Source organism: Octopus bimaculoides, chromosome 6 (assembly GCF_046866305.1).
Source record: "Octopus bimaculoides isolate indiv1 chromosome 6, ASM4686630v1, whole genome shotgun sequence".
Classification (NCBI taxonomy): domain Eukaryota; kingdom Metazoa; phylum Mollusca; class Cephalopoda; order Octopoda; family Octopodidae; genus Octopus; species Octopus bimaculoides.
Window position 1 is genome coordinate 48796534 of NC_142933.1, and position 25305 is coordinate 48821838.

At 38.4% G+C, this 25305-nt stretch overlaps 1 protein-coding gene across 10 annotated transcripts in view; it reads right to left on the reverse strand.

Annotated features, from left to right (window-relative positions):
* The window catches only part of LOC106880743 (uncharacterized), a 120486-nt gene that overhangs the window by 52935 nt on the left and 42246 nt on the right, over window positions 1-25305 (reverse strand). For all 10 annotated transcript variants that reach the window (XR_016242256.1, XR_016242255.1, XM_052968854.2 and 7 more), the window contains exons 2-3: window positions 14357-14454; window positions 6100-6300 (exon numbers count right to left, since the gene is read on the reverse strand). Coding sequence is in view for 8 of the 10 variants with exons in the window: in XM_052968854.2 (XP_052824814.2) it covers window positions 6100-6300; window positions 14357-14454 (299 nt within the window). In the remaining 2 variants the exon portion in view is untranslated. The remainder of the gene's footprint in view (window positions 1-6099; window positions 6301-14356; window positions 14455-25305) is intronic.

The following is a 25305-nucleotide window of genomic DNA, read 5'->3' on the forward strand; positions in this document are numbered from 1 at the left end:
AGATGTATATATATATATATACATATTTATAGATATAGATCTATATGCATACATGTATATGTATGCATATATGTAGATGTATATATATAGATGTACATGTAATATGTACACATATATATACACATGTATACATGCATACAGATATCTATACATATACACATGCATACACATGCACACAAATACACACATTAGTCATTTGTTTTTAATTCAAAACTACGTCAAAAGTACTGAATGAATCTTTATGAAATTTGGAAATTATATTCTATACATAACGGCCATAAAACCCCTATGAAAATTCATATATTTTTGATGTTGATGAAATTTTAACCATACATATTACACACAAATAAAGTAATATTTCTAAAATTTCTTCTTCTTAGAAGTTACAAAGACCCCTTCATGGGCACTTCACACACACAATTTAGTCATTTTTCCTAAGCAAAGACGAATACAATTGTACTATAGGAAGCTATACGGTCACCTGAACATAACAGATGAGCATTATTTGTAATTCAACGGTACAACAGTGTAAGACTATCCTTTCAGATATACTTACATTGTGATTTCTGCAATGAAGTGCACAAATTGTCAAGTAAATGAGACGCATCTTTGCCTCCACTGATTCACTTGCAAAGTGTTGAGTAAAATTATTTCATTGCAGACCTCCTTTGAGTCTTTCTATTATCACTGGGTCACACATAGTCCCTAGTTGGTAACATTGATTTCAAGGCCTTCCAAGATGAGTGACTGGTTCTTCTAAGACATTTATTGATTGTAAATTTTTTCTGCCCAGTTACCCATCGATATAGTGGTCATTTGCAAACTCCAGAGGCGACACTTTCATTTCCTTTTACTCCAAACATCACACATTGTTATTTTAATTGGGTCATGCCCTTCCAATTGCTATAGATCTGTAATGCATCTTACAGCTGTGCCTGTCACCTGTATGGTGAGGAATCCTACATTGGGGAGTATTAACGACTAGGCTAGGGTAGCTGACTGATTATCGTGATTATTCGTCTTTTGGTTTCCTGTAGATAATATCTATATATATGTGGGTATCTATATGTATATATATATATTATAATGTTAGGGAATTACAAAATCCGAACTTACAAGGAAATACAATTTGATAATATCAAATTGAGTTGTGTATTGAAAAATAGTTTTATAATTTAGAGAAGAACCACCATGGTGCAACTTGCAAGAAGAAGGAGATTAGACACCCTCAAGAAAAGTGTACTATACAAAACTAGATTAAAAATCTAAAAAATTCAAGGGAGAATTTATAATACATAGAATCTGCGAAATATTGAACTAAGATAGATTTTATGTATTATAAATTCTCCCTTGGATTTTTTAGATTTTTAAACTAGTTTTGTATAGTACACTTTTATTGAGCGTGTCTAATCTCCTTCTTCGTGCAAGTTTCACCATGGTGGTTCTTCTCTAAATTATTTATATATATATATATATATATATATATATATCGGTGCAGGAGTGGCTGTGTGGTAAGTAGCTTGCTTACCAACCACATGGTTCCAGGTTCATTCCCACTGCGTGGCACCTTGGGCAAGTGTCTTCTACTATAGCCTCGGGCCGACCAAAGCCTTGTGAGTGGATTTGGTAGACGGAAACTGAAAGAAGCCTTTCGTATATATGTATATATATATATATATATATATATATGTATGTGTGTGTGTATATGTTTGTGTGTCTGCGTTTGTCCCCACCAACATCGCTTGACAACCGATGCTGGTGTGTTTACATCCCCGTAACTTAGCAGTTCGGCAAAAGACACCGATAGAATAAGTACTGGGCTTACAGAGAATAAGTCCTGAGATTGATTTGCTCGACTAAAGGTGGTGCTCCAGCATGGCCACAGTCAAATGACTGAAACAAGTAAAAGAATAAAAAATATACATATGTATATCTATCTATATCTATACATATCTATTTATCTATCTATCTATCTATACATATCTATCTATCTATCTATACATATCTATCTATCTATCTATACATATCTATCTATCTATCTATACATATCTATCTATCTATCTATACATATCTATCTATCTATCTATACATATATATCTATCTATCTATACATATATATCTATACATATATATCTATCTATCTATACATATATATCTATCTATCTATCTATCAATATATCTATCTATCTATTTATCTATCTATTTATCTATCAATATATCTATCTATCTATTTATCTATATATATATAGTTATATATATATATATTTATATAATACTAGCAGAGATACCCGGCTTTGCCCGGGTTAAAGAGAATAATGAAATCTTAAAACCCCGTCTAGACTACGCAACCCTCAACTGTTAGTAGCTACGATACCATATTTCTACATTATTAACTCTCCAATCCATGCCAGCATGGAACATAGACATTAAGTGGAATGCCAGTCTCTCATCTAGGAGGGCCTTGAAATCAATGTTACCAACTGGGGACTATGTGTGTTGCAGTGATAATAAAAAGACCCAAAGGAGGTCTGCAACGAAATAATTTTACTCAACACTTTGCAAGTGAATCAGTAGAGGCAAAGATGCGTCTCATTTACTTGACAATTTATGCACCACATTGCAGAAATCACAATGTAAGTATATCTGAAAGGGTAGTCTTACACCGTTGTACCGTTGAATTACAAATAATGCTCATCTGTTATGTTTGGGTTAAAATTTCATCAACATCAAAAATATATGAATTTTCATGGGAGATATGGCCGTTATACATAGAATATAATTTCCAAATTTCATAAAGATCCATTCAGTACTTTTGACGTAGTTTTGGATAAGAAAACAAATGACTTATGTGTGTGTTTGTGTGCATGTGTTTGTGTGCGATGGGTGTATATATGTATAGATATCTGTATACATGTATATATATGTATATATGTGTACATATTACATGTACATCTATCTATATATACATCTACACATATGTATACATATACATGTATGCATATAGATCTATATCTATATATATCTATGCATATACGTGTACATATACATGTATATGTATACATATACATCTCTTTCTCTCTCTTTCTCTCTCTCTCTCTTTCTTTCTTTCTGTAATTACAGTATCGAAATGTGATTGTTTCAGTTAGTGGAATAACGTGTACATATACATCTATATGTATACATATACATCTCTCTCTCTCTCTTTCTTTCTTTCTTTCTTTCTTTCTCTCTCTGAAAGTATCTGTCATTACAGTATCAAAATGTAATTGTTTCAGTTAGTAGAATAGTTTCATTTTTAAAGTGAAAGTATTTGACATGAGTGTTTTTGTTTCACTTTTGACACGTAATACTTAAATAGTGGAGGAGATATTATGTTGCCGTGGGCTCGAACTCTGCAAGAAGTTAAAATTTTTTTTGACTAAAACACAACTGGAACCCTAAGTAAGGCATGTGTAAAATTTGAATGAAATTGGTTGCGTAGTTCTCGAGTTTTAGGGATTCACACAGACAGACAGACACACATTCTCATTTATATATATATATATATATATATATATATATATATATATATATACTATATATAGAACAGAGGTGTGTGTGTAATCGCTTTTCACGTGAAAACGGCTTCACTATTTACTTCCATACTTGTGATACATAAATAATTTGACCTCTGATAAATCTTAGGCTCTTCATTTGATTTTTTTATCTCTAATTAAAAATAAATAATATTGCTTTATATTTAAGATTCACTTCTTTAAAAAGGTTTCTCAATGTCAACTTCCGGTACGGACGTGAAAAAACGGCGACGTCTCTCACTCTCTACTACGATCAATTACTGAAACACATATTTACGAAGTTCATAAATTTCAATATTCCGTACAAGATAGTTTTTAACGTGCTTTTATTTATACGATTTTTGGGCGTTCCATGTTCATCTCATATATTCTCTCTGTCTCTCTCATTCACACACTCCAGGTTTGATTTCGTTCTGAACTCGCACACTTCATTAATTTCCGTAAATAAATTTTCTATTATTTTTTTTTTTTGGCACATGTATGTTTCTGTATGTGTGCGAGTGAAGGGGTGTGTTGTGATGTCTACGTACATACATAAATACATATGCATACATCTTTTCTGTGTGTATATCTGCACGTGTGTGTGTGTGTGAGAGAGAGAGAGAGAGAGAGAGAGAGAGAGAGAGAGACAGACAGACAAACAGACAGACAGACAGACAGAGAGATGTTTCAGTGACTCTCTCTCTCTCTCACGCATACAAACAAGAAATGTACGACTATTTATGTATGTACGTATAATTGTCGACACACCCCTTCACTGGCTCTGTCTCTCTCTGTCTCTGTCTGTTTGTCTGTCTCTCTCTCTCTCTCACACACACACAGCACACACGCGCATACACACGTGTGTCTTTGTAAATATGTTTGTATATATTTATGTATGTGTGTGTTTGTAAGAAACAGAGTGTGAGTGAGTCAAGGGGTGTGTTGTCATATGCATCCATCATTTTTGGATGTATGTGTGCATGTGTATGTGTGTGAGACAGAGTGAGAGAGCGGTGTGTATGTAGTACTAGCAGAGGCACAGGGCGTTGCTCGGGAATGAAATTGTTGTTTATATACTTGAAGAAAAAAAGGCAAAATATGCTGTATAGAAATTTGAGAGGACATTCTGTAGATGGACTCTCAGATGAATGATGGCTGGACGCCTCTCATGAATGGGGAAAATTGAAGATGTGCCAAAAAGCCTCATTGGTACTTGGAAACTTTTACGAAAATTAAAATGGGGATTAAATGAAAAAAATGATTTACGTGAATATCCTCACAAGAGTAATTGAAATAAATGGCGATTGTGGACCCCCCCGCGCGCGCATACACACGTGAGTCTATGTAAATACGTTTGTATACATTTATGTATGTGTGTGTTTGTAAGAGACAGAGTGTGAGTGAGATAGAGAGGTTTGTTGTCATGTATACGTACATGCATAAATATACATACATCTTTGGATGTATGCATATGACAACACAGCTCTTGACTCACTCGCACTCTGTCTCTTACAAACACGCACGTGCGCGCATACACACGTGTGTCTTTGTAAATATGTTTCTATACATTTATGTATGTGTGTGTTTGTAAGAGACAGAGTGTGAGTGAGTCAAGGGGTGTGTGTGTGCATGTGTATGTGTGTGAGACAGAGTGAGAGAGCGGTGTGTATGTAGTATTTACTCTCTCTCTCTCTCATACACACTCACACACAAAATAGAGAGTGAAGCTTTTTGCCGTTGTTACGTCAATACCAGAAGTTGACATTGAGGAACCTTTTTAAAGAAGTGAATCTTAAATATAAAGCAATATTATTTATTTTTAATTAGAGATAAAAAAAATCAAATTATTCACGCATCACAAGTATGGAAGCATTTGGTGAAGTCGATTACACGCACATCTCTGTTTTATATATAGTATAGATTTACTCTCTCTCTCTCTCTCTCTCATACACACGCACACACACAAAGATGTATGCATATTTATGCATGTACGTATACATGACAACAAACCTCTCTCTGTCTCACTCTCTCTCTCTCTCTCTGTCACACACATACACACACTTCCATTTCATCTGATGTGTGATACTCTGTGTGTGTGCGTGCGCATGCGTGTGTGCGTGAGGGGTTCCACAATTGCAATTTATTTCAATTACTCTTGTGAGGATATTCACGTAAATCATTTTTTTCATTTAAGCCACATTTTAATTTTCGTAAAAGTTTCCAAGTACCAATGAGGCTTTTTGGCGCATCTTCAATTTTCCAATTCATGAGAGGTGCCCAGTCATCAATCATCTGAGTCCATCTACAGAATGTCCTCAGATTTCTATACAGCATATTTTGCTTTTTTCCTTCCAGTATATAAGCAACAATTTCATTGCCGGGCAACGCCGGGTTGCTCTGCTAGTATATATATATATATATATATATATATATATGTATATATATCATCATTTTTTAACGTTAAACTCGCACACATACTTACATATAGATGCCTATTTTCTTTAAAGAAGAAAGATTTTAAGTAAATTCCCTTGTAGCTTACCTTTTCGAAGCATTTCATTGACCGATGAATAAGAGCGGCGATTGAAGAATTTAGATCGTTCAACTGAGTTTTTAAGGTAGTATTTGTATCTGAACTATCTTTATTCTCAGCATCTGATTCTAAAACAGTTTGGATTTGCTGAACTTCCTGTTGTTCCCGTTTTATTTTATTTTGGATAAATGATATTGAGTTGGTAAGTTCCTGAAATATAGAAATAAAGTTAAATTCAAAAGATATTTAGTGAATGTAGTTGATTGGCTGTACGTTATCTTTTACCCTTGTTTCAGTCATAAGACTGTGGGCATGGTGGGGCAACATCTTGAAGTTTTTAGGAGAAGGAATCAACCCTAGTCCTTTATTTGTGTACCCAATCCAAAATACAATAGTATTCAGGGGCTATGTACACCAAGTTTCATCTACCTGTAATCTGGCTTTCAAATCAGAAGGGTTGAATGACCATGTGCCCTTTAATTTAACTTGCAGCAGAAGGATACAGTGTCACATGTCATGTTTCCAACATACAAATACATATACACACACACATTTATTTTTTATATTATATGTATTTTTTCTTTTACTTGTTTCAGTCATTTGTCAGTGGCCATGTTGGAGCATCGCCTTTAGTCGAACAAGCTGATCCCAGGACTTATTCTTTGTAAGCCTAGTACTTATTTTATTAATCTCTTTTTCCAAACCACTAAGTTACAGGGATGTAAACACACCGACATCTGTTGTCAAGCAATGTGGGGGGGGGGGGACAAACACAGATACACAAATACACACACACACACACACACACATATATATGATGGGATTATTTTAGTTCTTTCAGTTTCTGTCTACCAAATCCACTCACAAGGCTTTGGTTGGCCTGAGGCTATAGTAGAACACACTTGCTCAAGGTGCCATGCAGTGGGACTGAACCCAAAACCATGTCATTGGGAGCAAGCTTCTTACCACACAGCCACTCCGGCACTTATATCATCATCATCATCATCATCGTTTAACGTCCGCTTTCCATGCTAGCATGGGTTGGACGATTTGACTGAGGATTGGTGAAACCGGATGGCAACACCAGGCTCCAATCTCATTTGGCAGAGCTTTTACAGCTGGATGCCCTTCCTAACGCCAACCACTCAGAGAGTGTAGTGGGTGCTTTTACGTGTCACCCACACGAAGGCCAGTCAGGCGGTACTGGCAACGGCCACGCTCAAAATGGTGTATTTTATGTGCCACCCGCACAAGAGCCAGTCCAGGGGCAATGGCAACGATCTCGCTCGAAAATCCTACGAAGGCCAGTCAGGTGGTACTGTATATATATATATATATATATATATATATATATATATATATATATATATAATCTATGTATCATCTATCCCAAAAAGAAGCAAACTCTACAGTGCAGAACAGCTGTAGAAATGAGTTGCGACATCACTGGTACCAAGCTGTATTGGCCTTTGCTTTTCCTTTGGATAACATTGATGGTAAGGAGAGAAGAGGCTGGTATGATTGCTGGTCTTCCATACAACAACCTTGCCTGGACTTGTACCTCGGAGATGAACTTTCTAGGAGCAACTATATGGTCATTCATGACTGAAGAGGGTCCTTACCCTTTTTTATATATATATATATATATATTTATTTTGCAAGATTTTTGATGTGAAATCCTGTGTTTAAACAGATAATGTTGCATTTGGGGATGGTCATGTTGCCAGTTTAGCCAATAAAAACACACGCACTGTATATTTGGTGTTAATTTGCTTCAGCTTTATATTACATTACATTACATTAATCATATTTCGGCCAGAGTTCTTTCATCACACTTCTGTGACTTCATCAGTGGTCCTTTGCTTTCTTCTTTCTTATATGTGTCCCTCCTCGCTAACGACACATATAAGAAAGAAGAGCAAAGGACCACTGATAAGGTCACAGAAGCGTGATGAAAGAACTCTGGCCAAAATATGATTAATGTAATGGGCTGAGGTGGTGAGGCAAGACCTTCGTACATTGGGCCTCACCGAGGCGATGACTACTGACCGAGACCTTTGGAAATGTGCTGTGCGTGAGAAGACCCGGCAAGCCAAGTGAGATCGTTGCCAGTGCCCCTGGACTGGCTCTTGTGCGTGTGGCACATAAAAGACACCATTTCGAGCATAGCCGTTGCCAGTATCGCCTGACTGGCCTTCGTGCGGGTGACACGTAAAAGCACCCACTACACTCTCTGAGTGGTTGGCGTTAGGAAGGGCATCCAGCTGTAGAAACTCTGCCAAATTTAGATTGGAGCCTGGTGTTGCCATCCGGTTTCACCAGTCCTCAGTCAAATCGTCCAACCCATGCTAGCATGGAAAGCGGACGTTAAACGATGATGATGATGATGATGATATAAGTAAGTAAGGAGATGAAGAATGAATATAGTACAGCTTAATTATTTGTTACAATTGTTTCTGTACCACACCTTACATGTACATAATTCCTTGTGAAAGGCTATACATGTGCATGGCTGAATATATTTGAGTGCCACTTCATTAGACTAACATTAAATAATGCCTATTTGCATCATCGAAAGGATAAGTGTTTTGTGTTGCTTATATAGGGAGGAAACAGGACAATGAGTACCAAAATAATAATTATGATGTAAAAAGATAACCTTCGCAGCAGCCTCCAAGAGATGGTATCTCAATAAAGACTCACGTGGTTGCGAGAACTCAGTACTACGAGTCAACTTTATGAGTGTAATGGGAAATACTACTACTAAATAATGATAATAATTTTTTTGTTTATTAGTCACAGAGACTATTTAGTACAAAACAAAGACAAAGGATGGTGGGAATTGACATAAAAATGTGTAAAAATTAAAACAGCAATGATTTTAATTTTTAACAAACAGTTCTAAAATGGAGGGGAAAATGCCACCCCCAGATTCCAAAACGCCCTACACACACCATAGCAAGTGCTCCTCTCACTTCCTTACTCCTTATGTTACAGACACCAACTTAAAGTAAACCCACTCATTCAGACCATCCTTGCTATACTCACTCACCTTTCAACAAATTTACTGAAGGACAACACTGCACTCTCAGCCCCACCCTTTTCAAATGGAATTTAAAATAGTTGATGAGGGTTTGGCCAAAGAGTAACGTATGTTTTGCAATCTCGTTTACCACACAGCCTCTTTCGCCATAGCTACCAAATAGAAGAAAACTATTTGCAGTTTCCCTGACTGAAGGAAAGCAGTGATACAAGTAACATTGATAAGACATTGGTCAGTAATAAATCACAAATGGAAGTAGTAATAAATTTAGAAAATGTTATGGGCCATGATGGTAAAAATATCACCATTAGTAACAATAACAATCAAATTAAAAATAAAAACATTAAAATAAATAATAATAATAATCCTTTCTACTGAAAGCACAAGGCTTCAAATTTGGGGGAAGGGATTAAGTCGATTACATTGTCCCCAGTGTGTGACTGGTACTAATTTTGTTGACCCCGAAAGAATGAAAGGCAAAGTCAATCTCGGTGGAATTTGAACTCAGAACATAGTGATAGGCAAAATACCGCTAAGCATTTTGCCTGGTATGAATAATAATAATATTATTATTATTATTACTGTTATTATTATTAATAATAATAATTTCTACAAAAGGTACAAGACCTCAAATTTGGGGGAGGGGGCTAGTTGATTACATTGACCCCAGTGTTCAACTGGTATTTATTTTACTGACCTCGAAAGGATGAAAGCAGTCAACCACAGCAGAATTGGAATTCTGAACATTAAGATGGACGAATTGCCACAAAGCATTTTAAAGGATGAAGGGGGGCAATACAAAGACAGACATAAAGTGTGAGGGTTTGCATATAATGGAATGGTAAAATAAAAAGTATACATGGCATACATTAGAAGAAGGGAAGTATACATAGTGTATGACACTTGGGAAAAGAGGGAGAAAAAAGTTATTGTGATGGGCTCCCCACTGATAAAGGAGAACATCTAAGGATAATCAAGGAACCCCACCATCCAAGATCACCCTGAATACCAAAGATGAGAGCCCTCTCCAACTTCTTTCTTCCGACTCACAGGTTTACACTGAGTGTGGTACCATCCACTCTTGCTGTTTTTGCAACTTTCACCCACCATTTCATAAATTCACTCGAGGACAGCACCTCCCTCTCCACCCTCACTTTCCATTTCAAACGAAACCTGAAAAAGTCAATGAGAACTTTGCCAAAGGAGAATGTTTCTGTCCTCATTCCTTTCAGGTTTGTCCACCAGATAACTTATTTCGCCACAACCACCAGACAAAGGAAAACTGCTTTGCCAGCCTGATTAAAGGAGGATGGTGGGGCAATCATCATTATGGACTCAGATGACAGACAGATCTGTCCTACATGTGACAGCAGCTGTTCGTCATAACTTGACAAGTCAGCAATGCCTGGACACTGAGTGAGAACATGCAGAATGGTTTTGTTGCTCTGTGAGAACCTTGGACAAGCTCGTCTGACAGCATATCCATGCCTGTAGAGTTTATCTCAAACTGGCAGTGCCCCACCAGTAGTACTACCAGGCCAAAGACATCTGAAAATTATCCATAACAGTCCCTGACCAGAAAGTCCTCCAGAATAAACTTGCCAGTTTGTCTTCGCCGATGCCTAAGGTCTCCCCAAGGATGTCATTGTACTTCCTCACTACTAATCCTCTGCAAACATCTCAAGTGGAACATGCACTGATCCTATTGCCCAGCTTGTAAAGGACAGTGGGTGCCTGATAACATTCTAAGTTCCAGGCACTCAGTCTCGGCCTATCCTATACTCAGGACTGCAGCTCCGTCAAAGAGATGAGCTGCAGAAAGGCGTGTCCCACAAACAGCCCCCACACATTCACCTTCTGAAAATTGCTCCAGGTGGTGCAACCTGAGTGCACGTATGTGCATTAAAAGCCATGGCATGCCTAAGCTGGCACGCAAAGGAAGTTGGCAGCAGACTGACTGCCTGACCATTGGAATGCATCCCTTCCACAAGAAAAAAAACAATCTAATCAAGTAGTAACTGGGGCAAGGTATGACGGTCAGGCAATAAATAATGATAGAGGTGATGTAGGCATTTGCCACCTCTGCCCGACCTTTCAGGGACAACTTCCTCTATGCCCATTTCTGGGTAAGAGAGGTCACACTGTTTGTCACCTCTTCCCAATTCTTATCCACCTGGAAATTGGGACCAAGCTAGACCTTGAGCAGTTTAACTGATCTGTCAGTCCAGCATCCAACACCGCCCTCTGATGACATTGATTTGCCTCTCCAGGTTCCTAGTCACAATCCCACTAACTTGTTGGCATTGATTTTAGTCCCTGCCACCGATTCATATTCCTTTACAATGGAGCTGACCTTCTCCACTTCGGAGGCGTCCGACACCATGATGGTGATGTCTGCTTATGCAGACACTCCCGTCTCGAGACCAATTTCGAAAGGGAGGATTTTAGTAAGACATGCCTTATGCATCTTTTAATGATCAATTTGTTTGGGCATTGTACAAACGAGTAGTGTCTGCAGAGATAAAAACTGTATAATGAGGGTTGTCTATTTACTTTTAAGATGTCTGTGTAGAAACAAAACTCTCAGATAAAGTGCGAAAGAAATTAAGGTGAAAGAACTAAAAATTAAAAGAAATAATATAGAAATGAGGAAGTATGGGAAAAAACACTCCGAACAACTGGAAAATCCATCCTTGTGTACTGAGAATGATACCTCAAAGTGAATGATAATTAAATAAAGTTTATGGGTATGGGTTAGAATTAAAAAGTGATGGTTTATAAGCTATTATTATTGGAAAAGTGCTCACAGAAAATCTTTGAGGGTTGTGAAAGTACTATTACCAAACCTCCAAGTAGAGGGTGAATTTTATGGCAATATTGGAGGAGTTTGGAGTTCTGATCCAGTTTGGGTTAAACATAAAAAAAAATCAAGGAAATTAAAATTTAATTTGACAATCCCTTCTCCTAAAATTGCTGGCCTTGTACCAAACTCTGAAACCATTGTTTAGCTGAGGTAATCTGGTTCAATGTCAGAATCCCAAATCCAAAAAATCTGGTATATTTTAATTCAAATTAAAATAGGTTTTCTGTTTAGAATTTAAAAAAAAACAACAACTATGGAAGATAAAGGGATATAGAATAACATAATATAACCTCATATATTAATATAACAGTAGGGTTGTGTAAAAACTACAACACAGACATAATAGTATATAAGAAATAAAGATATAAAATCATGGAATTTAAAAGTATAGAAACTTAGAAAATGAAAACTATACAACTATATGAGGGAGTGCTGAACAGTTCATGGCTTTAAGGGTATCGCAAAGTGCCTGCTTGGAGGTTCAACCTTCTGAGTTCTTTTACAGGGGGCTTACAAAAACTGAAGAACCGCTGGAATAAGTGTGAATCTGAGAGGGGAATATGTTGAATAAAATCATAATCAACTGATCCTCCTGTATTTTCTTTTACCCAAAGCCAGGAATTTTTCAGCAGTCCATTGTACATGTGTGAAAACATAAATGTCACATTGTTAGACATAAAGTATAAAATTGCAAAAATACGCAATATATATCAAAATATTGATATGTGAACAAATATGAAAATAGCTTATAAACAATGTTAGAAAATATAGGGGAATGTAAGAAAAATACCAGGAAAAATATTTGAGAAAATATTAGAAAATATACAAGTCATTGTATGATATGTATATCTTTTATGCTTTACTTGTTTCAGTCATTTGACTGCAGTCACACTGGGGCACTGGCTTGAAGCATTTTAGTCAAATGATTCAACCTGAGTACTTATTCTATTGAATCCTTTTGCCAAACTGTTAGGTTACAGGGAGATAAACACATCAACACCAGTGAGTAGATGGAAAATGAAAGCAGCCTGTTGTATAATATAAAAACCCTCATGAATACAGCATGCTTTGGTTCTTCTCTGATGAGAAATCCTTTGACCAAGACCAAAAGTCTAACAGGAGAAAAAACAGATGATTATGTGCAGATCCTTCTGATGCCTTCAGAGTGATGTGCAGCAAGTTTCCAGCAACTGTGATTAATTTTGGGAAGTAATGAAAGTTATGTCATTTCAACTCACATTTTTCCATCAGGTCTTAGAATTAATTACTGGATGATATGTTGAGCTGCTGAAGGGAGTTGTTAAGCCCTTGATGGATGATGTATGTAGTGGAAGGCCATATGTGTTTCAATACGATCCAGCACCTTCTCAGCAAAGCTCAACTAACCCAGAAATTGATGTCAGATAATCTTTATGTTCATATAACACTCACGTTGCGGCCTCCAAACTTGTCATATTCGGAAATGTGCTGTGCGTGAGAAGACCCGGCAAGCCAAGTAAGATCGTTGCCAGTGCCCCTGGACTGGCTCTTGTGCGGGTGGCACATGAGATGCACCATTTTGAGCGTGGCCGTTGCCAGTACCGCCTGACTGGCTCCCGTAGGATTTTCGAGCGAGATCGTTGCCAGTGCCTCTGGACTGGCTTGTGCGGGTGGCACATAAAAGACACCATTTCGAGCGTGGCCGTTTTCGTGCGGGTGACACGTAAAAGCACCCACTACACTCTCTGAGTGGTTGGCGTTAGGAAGGGCATCCAGCTGTAGAAACTCTGCCAAATTAGATTGGAGCCTGGTGTTGCCATCCGGTTTCACCAGTCCTCGGTCAAATCGTCCAACCCATGCTAGCATGGAAAGCGGACGTTAAACGATGATGATGATGATGATGATGAAACCCCATGGACAACTACATTTGGAGCATTGTCGACATCCTCACAAAAATTAATTTATTCTTTATAAATCTGCATTATTACAGACACCAGTCATGTATAAAAAAAAACAACTCCCACCAATATGGTATGATATACTCCATTGTGATATTACTTTTGGCATAAATCTATGCAGCAGAATAGATCACAGAAGTTACATAAACATATATACAATAATCCCTTGCCATATCGCGGTTCACGTATCGCGGTTTATTATTTAAGCTTACATTGATTCCTCCATGGTGTTGTTTTACATTTATAATAAAATAAATACATACAAATTATATAAAATATATATATATATAAACAGTACAGTACTTTTTCTACTTTGCAGATTTTCACCTATTGTGGTGGGGTTTTGGAATGTAACACCTGCAATAGTGAAGGAATTACTATATACATGTGTTAAAATGACAGCGAAATTTTGAGGAGGCTTACCTCAGTACTCTGTGAATCAATAATTTTATTAAATTCAGATTCTGGACATTGTACCAGATGCATAGACACAGAAGTATCATCTCCCATTTTTGGATTAACTAAAAAAGAGGAAATGGAAACTAAGTTAAAGAAAATGCATGGGCCTAATAATTTTAAGCACAAATATAATCATATTTATAAAATTCTGAATTAAAGCAATATGTTTATCAAACAGAGAACCAGTGTAAAACTGAAATTATATATTTCAAAATTATTAGAATTTAAATATCTTTATATGTTTTTGAAAAATTTTGACAAATTTTCGTCCACAAATTTCTTTCACAAATTTTCCATTTAAAAAATTGCTGCAGATTGATGGAATGCTAAGAATCACAGCTTTATGTTCAGAGTCAGTATGATATATTGATGCCTAATTAAGAGAATAAGTTACCAATATAAAACTAGTAAACAAGAACATTTGAAGATCTTGTGAAGAGTAAAGAACGCTCAGCAGAATTTGAACTCAAAGTAAAGACAGACGGTCATAATATACAAACATTTCTCATGGCACCAGTACACAGTTTTATGTTTTCCTTGAATTTTTTACGGGTCCAACTAATAGCTATGAATGTATATCAGTTTTATTACTGAACAAGATTTAACACACTATCAAATAAATTAATTTTTTTTTCCACGAAGACATATTAGGATGGAAATTTAAAGAAATCTTAAATTTATTTTTTTCTAATTGTATATTTTTTCTTCAGTATCTGGTAATTACTTCTGTAGTTGTTCTACATGCAATGCAGTTTCATTGGCTGATAACTTTAGCTGATTCGGGTGTCCACTTACATTCAAATCTATTCAATGAAAGTGTCTGCTTACATTGAAGTTCATTCTGGCCTCATATGTTTGTGAGTAGCCACCAGTATTGAAATGTACAGGAAGGAGCTGCAAGGGGAAGCTGAAATTCACCTTAAAGGCTTTCAATCGATCCCCACTATTAAATACTTCGTATTTTTATAACCAATTTTCTGTCTACCAAGTTGTACAGTCCCTCGTTTTTCATTAAAAAAAAAGAACTAAAAAAAAAAGCTACAGCAGTTTTAACAGTTGATATTCTTTTGCTTTACAACTTCGTGTCAGTCGAGAGTCAATTACGTAAAAAGTTACAATTAATGAAAAACATCATGTTAATATATGAAGTTTGAAAAACATCATGTTTAACATAGAAAGTTTCACTCATCATTATTATTAATAATGTTATCCTTCACTACCAGTAACAACAATCAATTTCCATAGTTTTATCATTGCCATTATTACTGAAATTCCTCCGTTTTCACATATTGACCTGTAACAGCAATCCATGGGAAATAACTCTTCATTTCTTATGTTTTTTTTCCTTAACCGAATTTTTATTCCACTAAAATTCCATTCTATCAAGTTTATAGACGTGGGTTCGAGTCCCTTGAGCAGCTTTCGACTTTTTCTATCCAAAGGTTTTTTTTTAAACCTCAATATTTGTATGCTATAGTGTCGTTTGCTTTGAAATCCCTTGTTCCAAAAAATTATTTTACCTTCTCTTAATGTTTATAGATTTTCGACATCAACAAAATCTTTTATCTGTTACTCGTTTCAGTCATGAGACTGCAGCCATGCTGGAGCACTGCATCGAAGAATTTTTAGCCAAAAGAATCGATTCTAGTATTTATTTTTTCTAAAGCCTGGTACTTATTCTGTTGGTTTCTTTTGCCAAAATGTTAGGTTACAGGGACATAACCACACCAGCACCAGTTGTTAAGCAGTGGTGGAGCACACAAATACAAAGACACACACACACACTATATCTATATGTGTGTGTGTGTGTGTGTGTGTGTGTGTGTGTGTGTGTGTGTGTGTGTGTGTGTGTGTGTACCGGGTGTAACAACGAAATTGTCCCGCTCACAATTTCTTAAAACCAAATAATCAAATCGATGTGCAATTTTCCATTTTTCCAGATAAGACATATGGCTATACTGACATCAGTTTTTGTAAGAATCAGTAAAATAGCCATTGAGATATTTAGTTAGAAATAGAACAGGCTGAAATCGTTTTGTGCTAGCCTCACCATGTCTTCTCAACTGAGCAATGTTGAGCGGGCTAAGATCATCTAGGCCTTCAGAAATAATACCAACATCCATTCTCTGGCTTCCATCTTCAAAGTCCATTCAAGAACTATCAAGGGAATTGTGAATAAGTTTGAGAAAGAGGAAATAGTAGAAAGGAAAACTGGATCAGGAGGTCACAACCACAAATGGGATCATCATTTCAATCTGGATCTCAAGAGATCAATCAGAAGAGATCCAACTCAATCCATAAAATATTTGGCATGTAAAAGAGGAGTTTCGGCTATGAAAGTTCCAAGAGTAGTGAGAGAAGACTTGAAAATGGAATTGTAGTGAGACCAGTGAGACACCTTGTTACTCCAGGACAAAAGGTTAGAAGGTTGGAGAGGGTGAATATCATCTTGAACAAAATGAAACATAATCCTGGAGTGATCTTTTACACAGATGAGAAGAATTTCACCCAAGATACACACACAAGACACAACAGCCGCATTCTGGCTTCACTTTCTCACACATACACACACACACACACTTATACACAGAGGACCAGTTCAAGGTACTGGCAACTGGGACAGTCATCCAGGGCACTAAGGAGGGCATAACAAACGCAGAAATTATACTTGCAAGAGCACTGAAGTTCAGTTTGGGTGCTAGAATATATACAGACACACACACATATACACACAAACATGCATACATATACACACAAACATGCACACATATACACACCCACATGCACACATATACACACACACACACATATGCACATGCACACACATACACACTAATGCACATGCATACACATATACACACGTACACACACACACACACACACAAGTAAGATTTAGTTTAATTAGGTACTTAAAGTGAGGCACTTTGTCAGTTGGGATAATATACACACACAACAATATTACGTAAATATCAAACTTGGTATAGAAGGACCGGCCGAATGATATTCATGCAGCGTATGTAGACAATAAGACCCAGCTGAGTAAAGAAATCTGCTCTTGAGCTATTCTGTCAACTGAAGTAGTAGCAGAATTGCTGAAAATGTTTTGCTCCATGGATTTTAAACTATATTAAATCAGGCCAAAGTATCTTAGGCCTGATGTGTATCCTTCGTTGAGTAGTTACTACTTTTGAGGTTCTTTGGCCTGATGAGTAGCTAGTGGAGTACCCCTTGAGTTATTGCTACTTCCAAAGTTCTGCTAGCAAGGAAACAGATGTAGCCTGGATTTTATCTACTCCATTCCTTAATTTTGGATTTTCATTCACATACATAGCAACCCCAGTTTCAATTTGTGAACCATTAAATAACTTTTTTCAGCTTATCGAATTTTGATATGGGAAAAATTTACAAACTTCTATTTCAATAAGCCACTATTATTTTTTTATACCTGCTTGAAATTTCCTACACCTGGACCCTAGGATCTTACCTTTACAAACCATTATATATATATAGTTGAAAAAGGGTTGAGTCCATATAAACCAAAAAAGAAGTAAATAAAGTTTGAAGAGGCACAAAAGTATATTTTAGAGAATGTTTAATATTTTTGTTATAGTTCGTCTGTCTTTACGTTCTGAGTTGAAATTCCACTGAGGTCAACTTTGCCTTTCATCCTTTCGGGGTAGGTAAATTAAGTACCAGTTGTGTGTTGGGGTTGATCTAATCGACTAGCCCTCTCCCCCAAAATTTTAGGCTTTGTGTCTAGAGTAGAAAAGACTTTTTTTGTTACAGTGAGTGATTTAAAATATAACCGGTTTCGATGTATCAATCTTATTAAACATAGAAACCAGTTATATTTTAAATCACTCACCGTAATGAAAATATTATACATTCTCTAAAATATACTTTTGTGCCTTTTCCAACTTTATTTACTTTTATATATATATATGTGTGTGTGTGTGTGTGTGTGTGTGTGTGTGTGTGTGTGTGTGTGTGTGTGTATATATATATATATATAAACCCAAGCTTAGGGAATGGAGTAGATAAAATCCAGGCTGCATATGTTCCCTAGCTAACAGAACCCCAGAAGTAGTAATTATTCAAGGAGGGGTACTCCGCTAGCTACTTATCAGGCAAAAGATATCTTGGTCAAATGAAGGTTACATTGTCATGAAGTGATTGTATGTTAACTTGCAGAAGATCTGATTGAAAATGTGTGGAAAGCACAGAGTAAGAGAACAAAAAGGAAAGTATATATGTGGAGAAATAATATACAGGCGTGGGCAAATGTCTAAAGCTGTTAAGAAAATTCTTATTCTTTTGACAAAAATTTACAACTTTCTATGTCAATAAACCACTTTTGTTACCAGAAGCTTGTCTTTTATACCTTCTATGGACTGCTTGAAGCTTACTAACTTCTTATACCTGGATCATTGGCATTCACCTTCACACACACACACACACACATATGTATGTATATTAGGGTGATGCAAAATAACTTATTTCAAAAACTTGAAGATACCTTCTAATTTTATCTAATTCAGTGCAAAAATGCAACATGCAAAATTTCAGTACAATTGAACACATTTTAGAGGTTGCTACCATCCACTGAACATTTTGTACATTGTTATTTTTCAGTTTGTATTTATTGTACATTTTCTGTCTCCTCACCATCTTCTACTGGCCCTGGCATACAACTGTTTAAGAGATTCAAAGCAAAGTGGGTGGAAATTGACAAGAACAATTACCAAACAGCAACAGATGACCCTAACATTGCAGTGAATATCTCAGATGCTGAAGAAATCATTCAATTTGCTCAAGCTCAGCTTGATGAATAGCAGCATTATGATGACTACAAGAGTGGAGGCGCAATGGCCCAGTGGTTAGGGCAGTGGACTCGCGGTCATAGGATCGCAGTTTCGATTCCTAGACCGGGCGTTGTGAGTGTTTATTGAGCGAAAACACCTAAAGCTCCACGAGGCTAATTTACTGCATTAAAATTTGGATATTTAAATCTCAGTTTAAACTGAGAGAGAGGAAAAAAGACTGAGAGATGTTTGCTGCTTTTCAGCTGCGATATACATCAGATAGTGGTACCTGGCATCCATACTCTCATGCGCTCCCCCCCCCGTTCAGATTTGCATTTTGTGCAAAGTCTGCTGCTCTACAAGCAAAAGGATAACAAAATTGCAAATGCTGCAAGTTTTTGAAACATTTGTAGTACCTCTCTGAGGAGCTTGTGGCACTTGCATTTTTTGATTCAGCTGTTTTGTATGAGACAAAATGTAAAATGAAGCATGCTCTGCAGAAACCAGTTGACTCAAAACTGAGCAAATAAATCCTGAATCAGCTAGGCAGAAACAACTGCAGGATTTCGTTACTGCCAACGCAAAAAGACTCCTTGAAATCCTAGAGGTGCCTTGCATTTTTCTTGAAAAAGATACTGAAGAATAGAATGGTGATGAAAGATATGCAAATGCAAGAGATATTGCATATGGATTCAAAGTTGTAAGCAACATTGTGGAAAGAGGTGTACGGCAGATGGAGGAATTCAACAAACTGATAACCAATGATGAAGAGCAGAAGCAATACCTTCTTCAAATTCTTAAAAGTTACAGGTTGTCACTCTCAAACAAAAACAAGAAAACATTACTCTTGCTTCACAAAAAAACAAAAATAAACTTACATAAGTTGTTATGATATGCCTACTGGGGAAACTTCCACATAAAAAAAAGTTAACATGCTATACACTGTACCTCACTATGTACCATAGCCTATAATGTCATCGTTCTTTTTCTTTTTCAAACTAGGTTAACTAGGTACATTTCAAACAGGTTCAGGTGAAAATATCAACAAAACAATATTTTTGAGCACAAACTGATATACATTTATTTTTAAAGCTTGGTAACGACCTCTAATTTTCTCTTTTTCAACCACAAATGAGGCATACAATGCTTTCTTAGGAGGGTGTCTCCCTGAAAATTGAAAAACAAATTTTTTGCCCCCTTTTTGCATCACCCTAATGTGCGTATATATATATATATATATATATATATATATATATATATATATATATATATAATGTTGACCCAATTGAAGGACTGGCTACCCAAATCAACAGTTTCATGGTAGATAAAGCAATTAAGGATATGAAGACAGGAAAAGCCCCTGGCCCATCAGGAATCATCACTGAGGTGCTTAAAATATCTGGCGGTGTGGGTTATGGGATAGTCACCCATATCGTAAATCAGGTGGTCCATGAAGGCTGCCCCTGGGAGCTCCTCTATGCTGATGACCTTGCTCTAATATCTGAATCACTACCTGAACTAGAGACTAAGTTACAGGTATGCAAGCAAGGTCTAGAATCATAGTCGTAGTAACTGGCACCTGTGTTGGTGGCACATAACAAACACCTTTTGAGTGTTGGGCCTCACAGAGGCAAAGTGGCTGAGTTCCTTTTGAGAGTTGGGCCTCATGGAGGCAATAATCAAAACCTTTGGCATTATTTTGTGCTTGAAAAGAAGACCCATCAAGCCAAGCAAAATCACAGTTGTGACAGATACCAGAGTCACGCAAATGGCATCCATGCCGGTGGCACATAAAGGTACCCCAGTGTCATGCAAATAGCACCCATGCAGGTGGCATGTAAAAGCATCCATTACACTCGAGGGGTGGTTGGCATTAGGAAGGGCATCCAGCCATAGAAAAGCATACCAAATCTGACTGGAGTCTGGTGCAGCCTTCCAGCATGTCAATCGGTCAATGTGAAACCCATGCCAGCATGGAGAACAAATGTTAAACGATGATGAAGATACTATATATCTACACAGATACACACATACATTTATATATACATATATAAAATTATTAAGGTGGCTAGACACAACTTAAAACCAAAAAGGCACAATCAATTGTCACTAAAAGTGAATAAGGGTGCAAGTTTGCACCAGTATTACTAGAAATAAGAGTCAAAGAACTCTTAGCCATGAACAGAGCACAATTCTATTCACCAACAACAGAGACAACCACCCACAGGAAGTGAGAGCACCATATTGACAGGCGATTTCGAATGGAATTAATCCTCATTGGTGATGCTACTCTGCTACTCAGTCGCTGATAGGTAAGCTGAGATCCCTAGTCAGTATATATAGAAATAACTATAGGAATCAATGGCTGATTCAGTAAAATGGTAATGTGAAATTTATAAAATTATCAAGAGGGCTCGACATAATTTCAAACAAAAAAATAAACCAATTCAGTCATCACTAACAGTGACTAAGGGTTTGCATATATATGTATCATCATCATCATCATCATCATCATCGTTTAACGTCCGCTTTCCATGCTAGCATGGGTTGGACGATTTGACTGAGGACTGGTGAAACCGGATGGCAACACCAGGCTCCAGTCTAATTTGGCAGAGTTTCTACAGCTGGATGCCCTTCCTAACGCCAACCACTCAGAGAGTGTAGTGGGTGCTTTTACGTGTCACCCGCACGAAAACGGCCACGCTCGAAATGGTGTCTTTTATGTGCCACCCACACAAGCCAGTCCAGGGGCACTGGCAACGATCTCGCTCGAAAATCCTACGGGAGCCAGTCAGGCGGTACTGGCAACGGCCACGCTCAAAATGGTGCATCTCATGTGCCACCCACACAAGAGCCAGTCCAGGGGCACTGGCAACGATCTTACTTGGCTTGCCGGGTCTTCTCACGCACAGCACATTTCCAAAGGTCTCGGTCAGTAGTCATCGCCTCGGTGAGGCCCAATGTACGAAGGTCTTGCCTCACCACCTCAGCCCAGGTCTTCCTGGGCCTACCTCTTCCACGGGTTCCCTCAACTGTTAGGGTGTGGCACTTTTTCACGCAGCTATCCTCATCCATTCTCACCACATGTCCATACCAGCGCAATCGTCTCTCTTGCACGCCACAACTGATGCTTCTAATGTTCAGCATTTCTCTCAAGATACTTACACTCTGACGGGTATTCACATTGACATTACACATCCAATGGAGCATACTGGCTTCATTCCTTGCAAGCTTACGTATGTCCTCAGCAGTTACAGCCCATGTTTCACTGCCATGTAGCATGGCTGTTCGTACGCATGCGTCATACAGTCTGCCTTTTACTCTGAGTGAGAGTCTCTTTGTCGCCAGCAGGGGTAAGAGCTCTCTAAACTTTGCCCAGGCTATTCTTATTCTAGCAGCTACACTTTCAGCGCACCCACCCCCACTACTAACTTGGTCGCCCAGATAGCGGAAGCTATCGACTACCTCTAGTTTTTCACCCTGGAATGAGATAGAAGTTGTTTCCTGTTTGTTTACAGTCTTTATTGCACCTGAACATCTGCCACAAACAAAAACTAACTTGCTAGTTGACCTGCCTTTGATGTTGCTGCACCTCTTATGTGTCCATAGCTTGCACCGGGTACATCTTATAGAGTTACTACCTACTCCTTTTCTACATACTGAGCAGGGCCATCTATCTGAAGGGGTTTGTGTTTTATCTACCTTCCTACTTATTAGGATTTTGGTTTTAGCTAGGTTGACTCTAAGGCCCTTCAATTCTAGACCTTGCTTCCACACCTGAAACTTCTCCTCTAGTTCTGATAGTGACTCTGCAATTAGGGCAAGGTCATCAGCATAGAGGAGCTCCCAGGGGCAACCTGTCTTGAACTCCTCTGTGATTGCCTGGAGGACTATGATAAATAAGAGGGGGCTGAGGACGGAACCTTGGTGGACCCCTACCTCTACCCGGAATTCATTGCTGTACTCATTTCCAACCCTCACCTTACTGGCAGCATCTCTGTACATGGCTCGCACAGCTCTCACTAACCATTCTTCTATCCCAAGTTTCCTCATTGACCACCAGATAAGGGATCGGGGGACCCTGTCAAAGGCTTTCTCCATGTCAACGAAAGCCAGGTACAGAGGTTTATCCTTAGCTAGGTATTTCTCCTGCAACTGTCTCACTAGAAATAAGGCATCAGTAGTGCTTTTACCTGGCACGAACCCAAACTGCATCTCATCTAAATTGATTCGCTCCCTAATTAGTTGGGCTATGATCCTCTCTGTAACTTTCATAACCTGATCTAACAGCTTGATGCCTCTGTAATTATTTGTATCTAAAACGTCACCTTTACCTTTGTAGCAGTTGACTATGATGCTGCTACACCAGTCATTGGGTATGACTCCTTCGTGTATCACCTGGTTCGTAATACGGGTGACTAGGCTATAGCCAACACTGCCAGATATTTTGAGCATCTCTGCAATGATTCCTGATGGGCCGGGGGGCTTTCCCGGTCTTCATACTCTTAATTGCTTTATCTACCCTGGTACTATCAACTCGGATAGCTGGTCCCTCTATTGGGTCGACATACGGCAGGCTCTCTTTCTCCCAATCATTCTCTTTATTAAGCAATCTATCGTAGTGGCATCTCCAGACCTCTTTCTTTGCATCCTCATTTAATGCAAGCGTACCATCATCCATGCGAACACATTTCTCTCCTACAACATCACTATTCTCTCTCCTACACTGTCTTGCAACACGAAATACCTCGAGTCTTTGGTCCTCACGGCGCAGAACATTGGCAAATCTTTCCTTATCTGCTTCCCCTCTGGCTAAATAAACCTGTCGCCTAGCCTCCCTTCTGGCACATTGGTACAATTCGTTGCTACCACCGTTCTTCCAAGCCTGTTTCTTTTGTCTAATAGCCCTGTCTACCTCCTTGTTCCACCACCACGTTACTCTGGGTCAGGAGGGGACCTTACACCACCCACAAATCTGGTCGGTGGCTTTCAACAGGTTGTCCCGCAGAAATCTCCAATTGTCTTCCACGTTGTATGATGCTATATCCCCTTCTATTTCGTTAAATGCTTCAAGTAACTTGTCTCTAAGTCTCTGTCCGTTTGCAGGGTCTTTAAGCTTCCACACCCTTCTCCTCCAAGCCTGTCTAATTCTGGGCACCCATTTTGCCTTGATCCCAAAGTCGCTAACTACTAATCTATGTTGTGGGGTACATTCTTCGCCAGGGTAGGTTTTGGCATTTATAAGCCGCCCTCTTTCCCTATTTCTGGCGAGGATGTAGTCGATTTGGCTAGAGTGTCTGCCGGAGCGGTAGGTGACTAGGTGACTGGCAGGTTTCCTGAAGTTGGTATTGCAGACCATAAGATCGGTTGCATCACAGAACTCCAGCAGTCTGGTTCCCTCCTCGTTGCGGGAACCGAAGCCATAGCCTCCATGTATGCCATGGAAGCCTCCAGCACGACGTCCGACATGACCGTTGAAGTCTCCAGCCACAAAGAGAAGGTCCCTGTCACTCGTCGACGAGGTAGTTTGCAAGAGGGTGTCATAGAATTGGTATTTCAGACCAACTGGTAGCTCCGGTTGAGGTGCATAGGCTGAGATGACAGTAGCTAATCTATGATGAAGCACTAGTCTGATCTTAAGTACTCTGTCACTTACTCTAACGACCTCGATTACCTTATCCACCCATTTCTCCGCTAGAAGTATTCCTACGCCCCCGACCCCGTCAGTGTTCCCTGCCCAGAAAATCTTGTACCTGTGTTCTTTGCCTGTGAGGAACCTCGCAGAACCTCCTCTCCATCTTACTTCCTGGATGCAGCACATATCTACGCGTCTCCGTTCAAGCATCTCAACAATTTCACCAGATCTACCTTTCAGCGTGCCGACGTTGAGAGTGCCAATCCTAACAGTATGGGTGTTGGGGGTGTGGGCCTGTAGCCTGGGAAGGGGAAAAGCAGTGTCGTGTACCTGAAAAGAAAACTTGAAATTGGAAGAATTCATAAGCAAAACAGTACCTACAACCTGCAAACATTACTCAAACTTAATGCGCTACCCAAAGGTAGGGGAGAGGATGGCCAAGGCCACTAGATGGGTTCCGGGAGACAGCCGAGGAT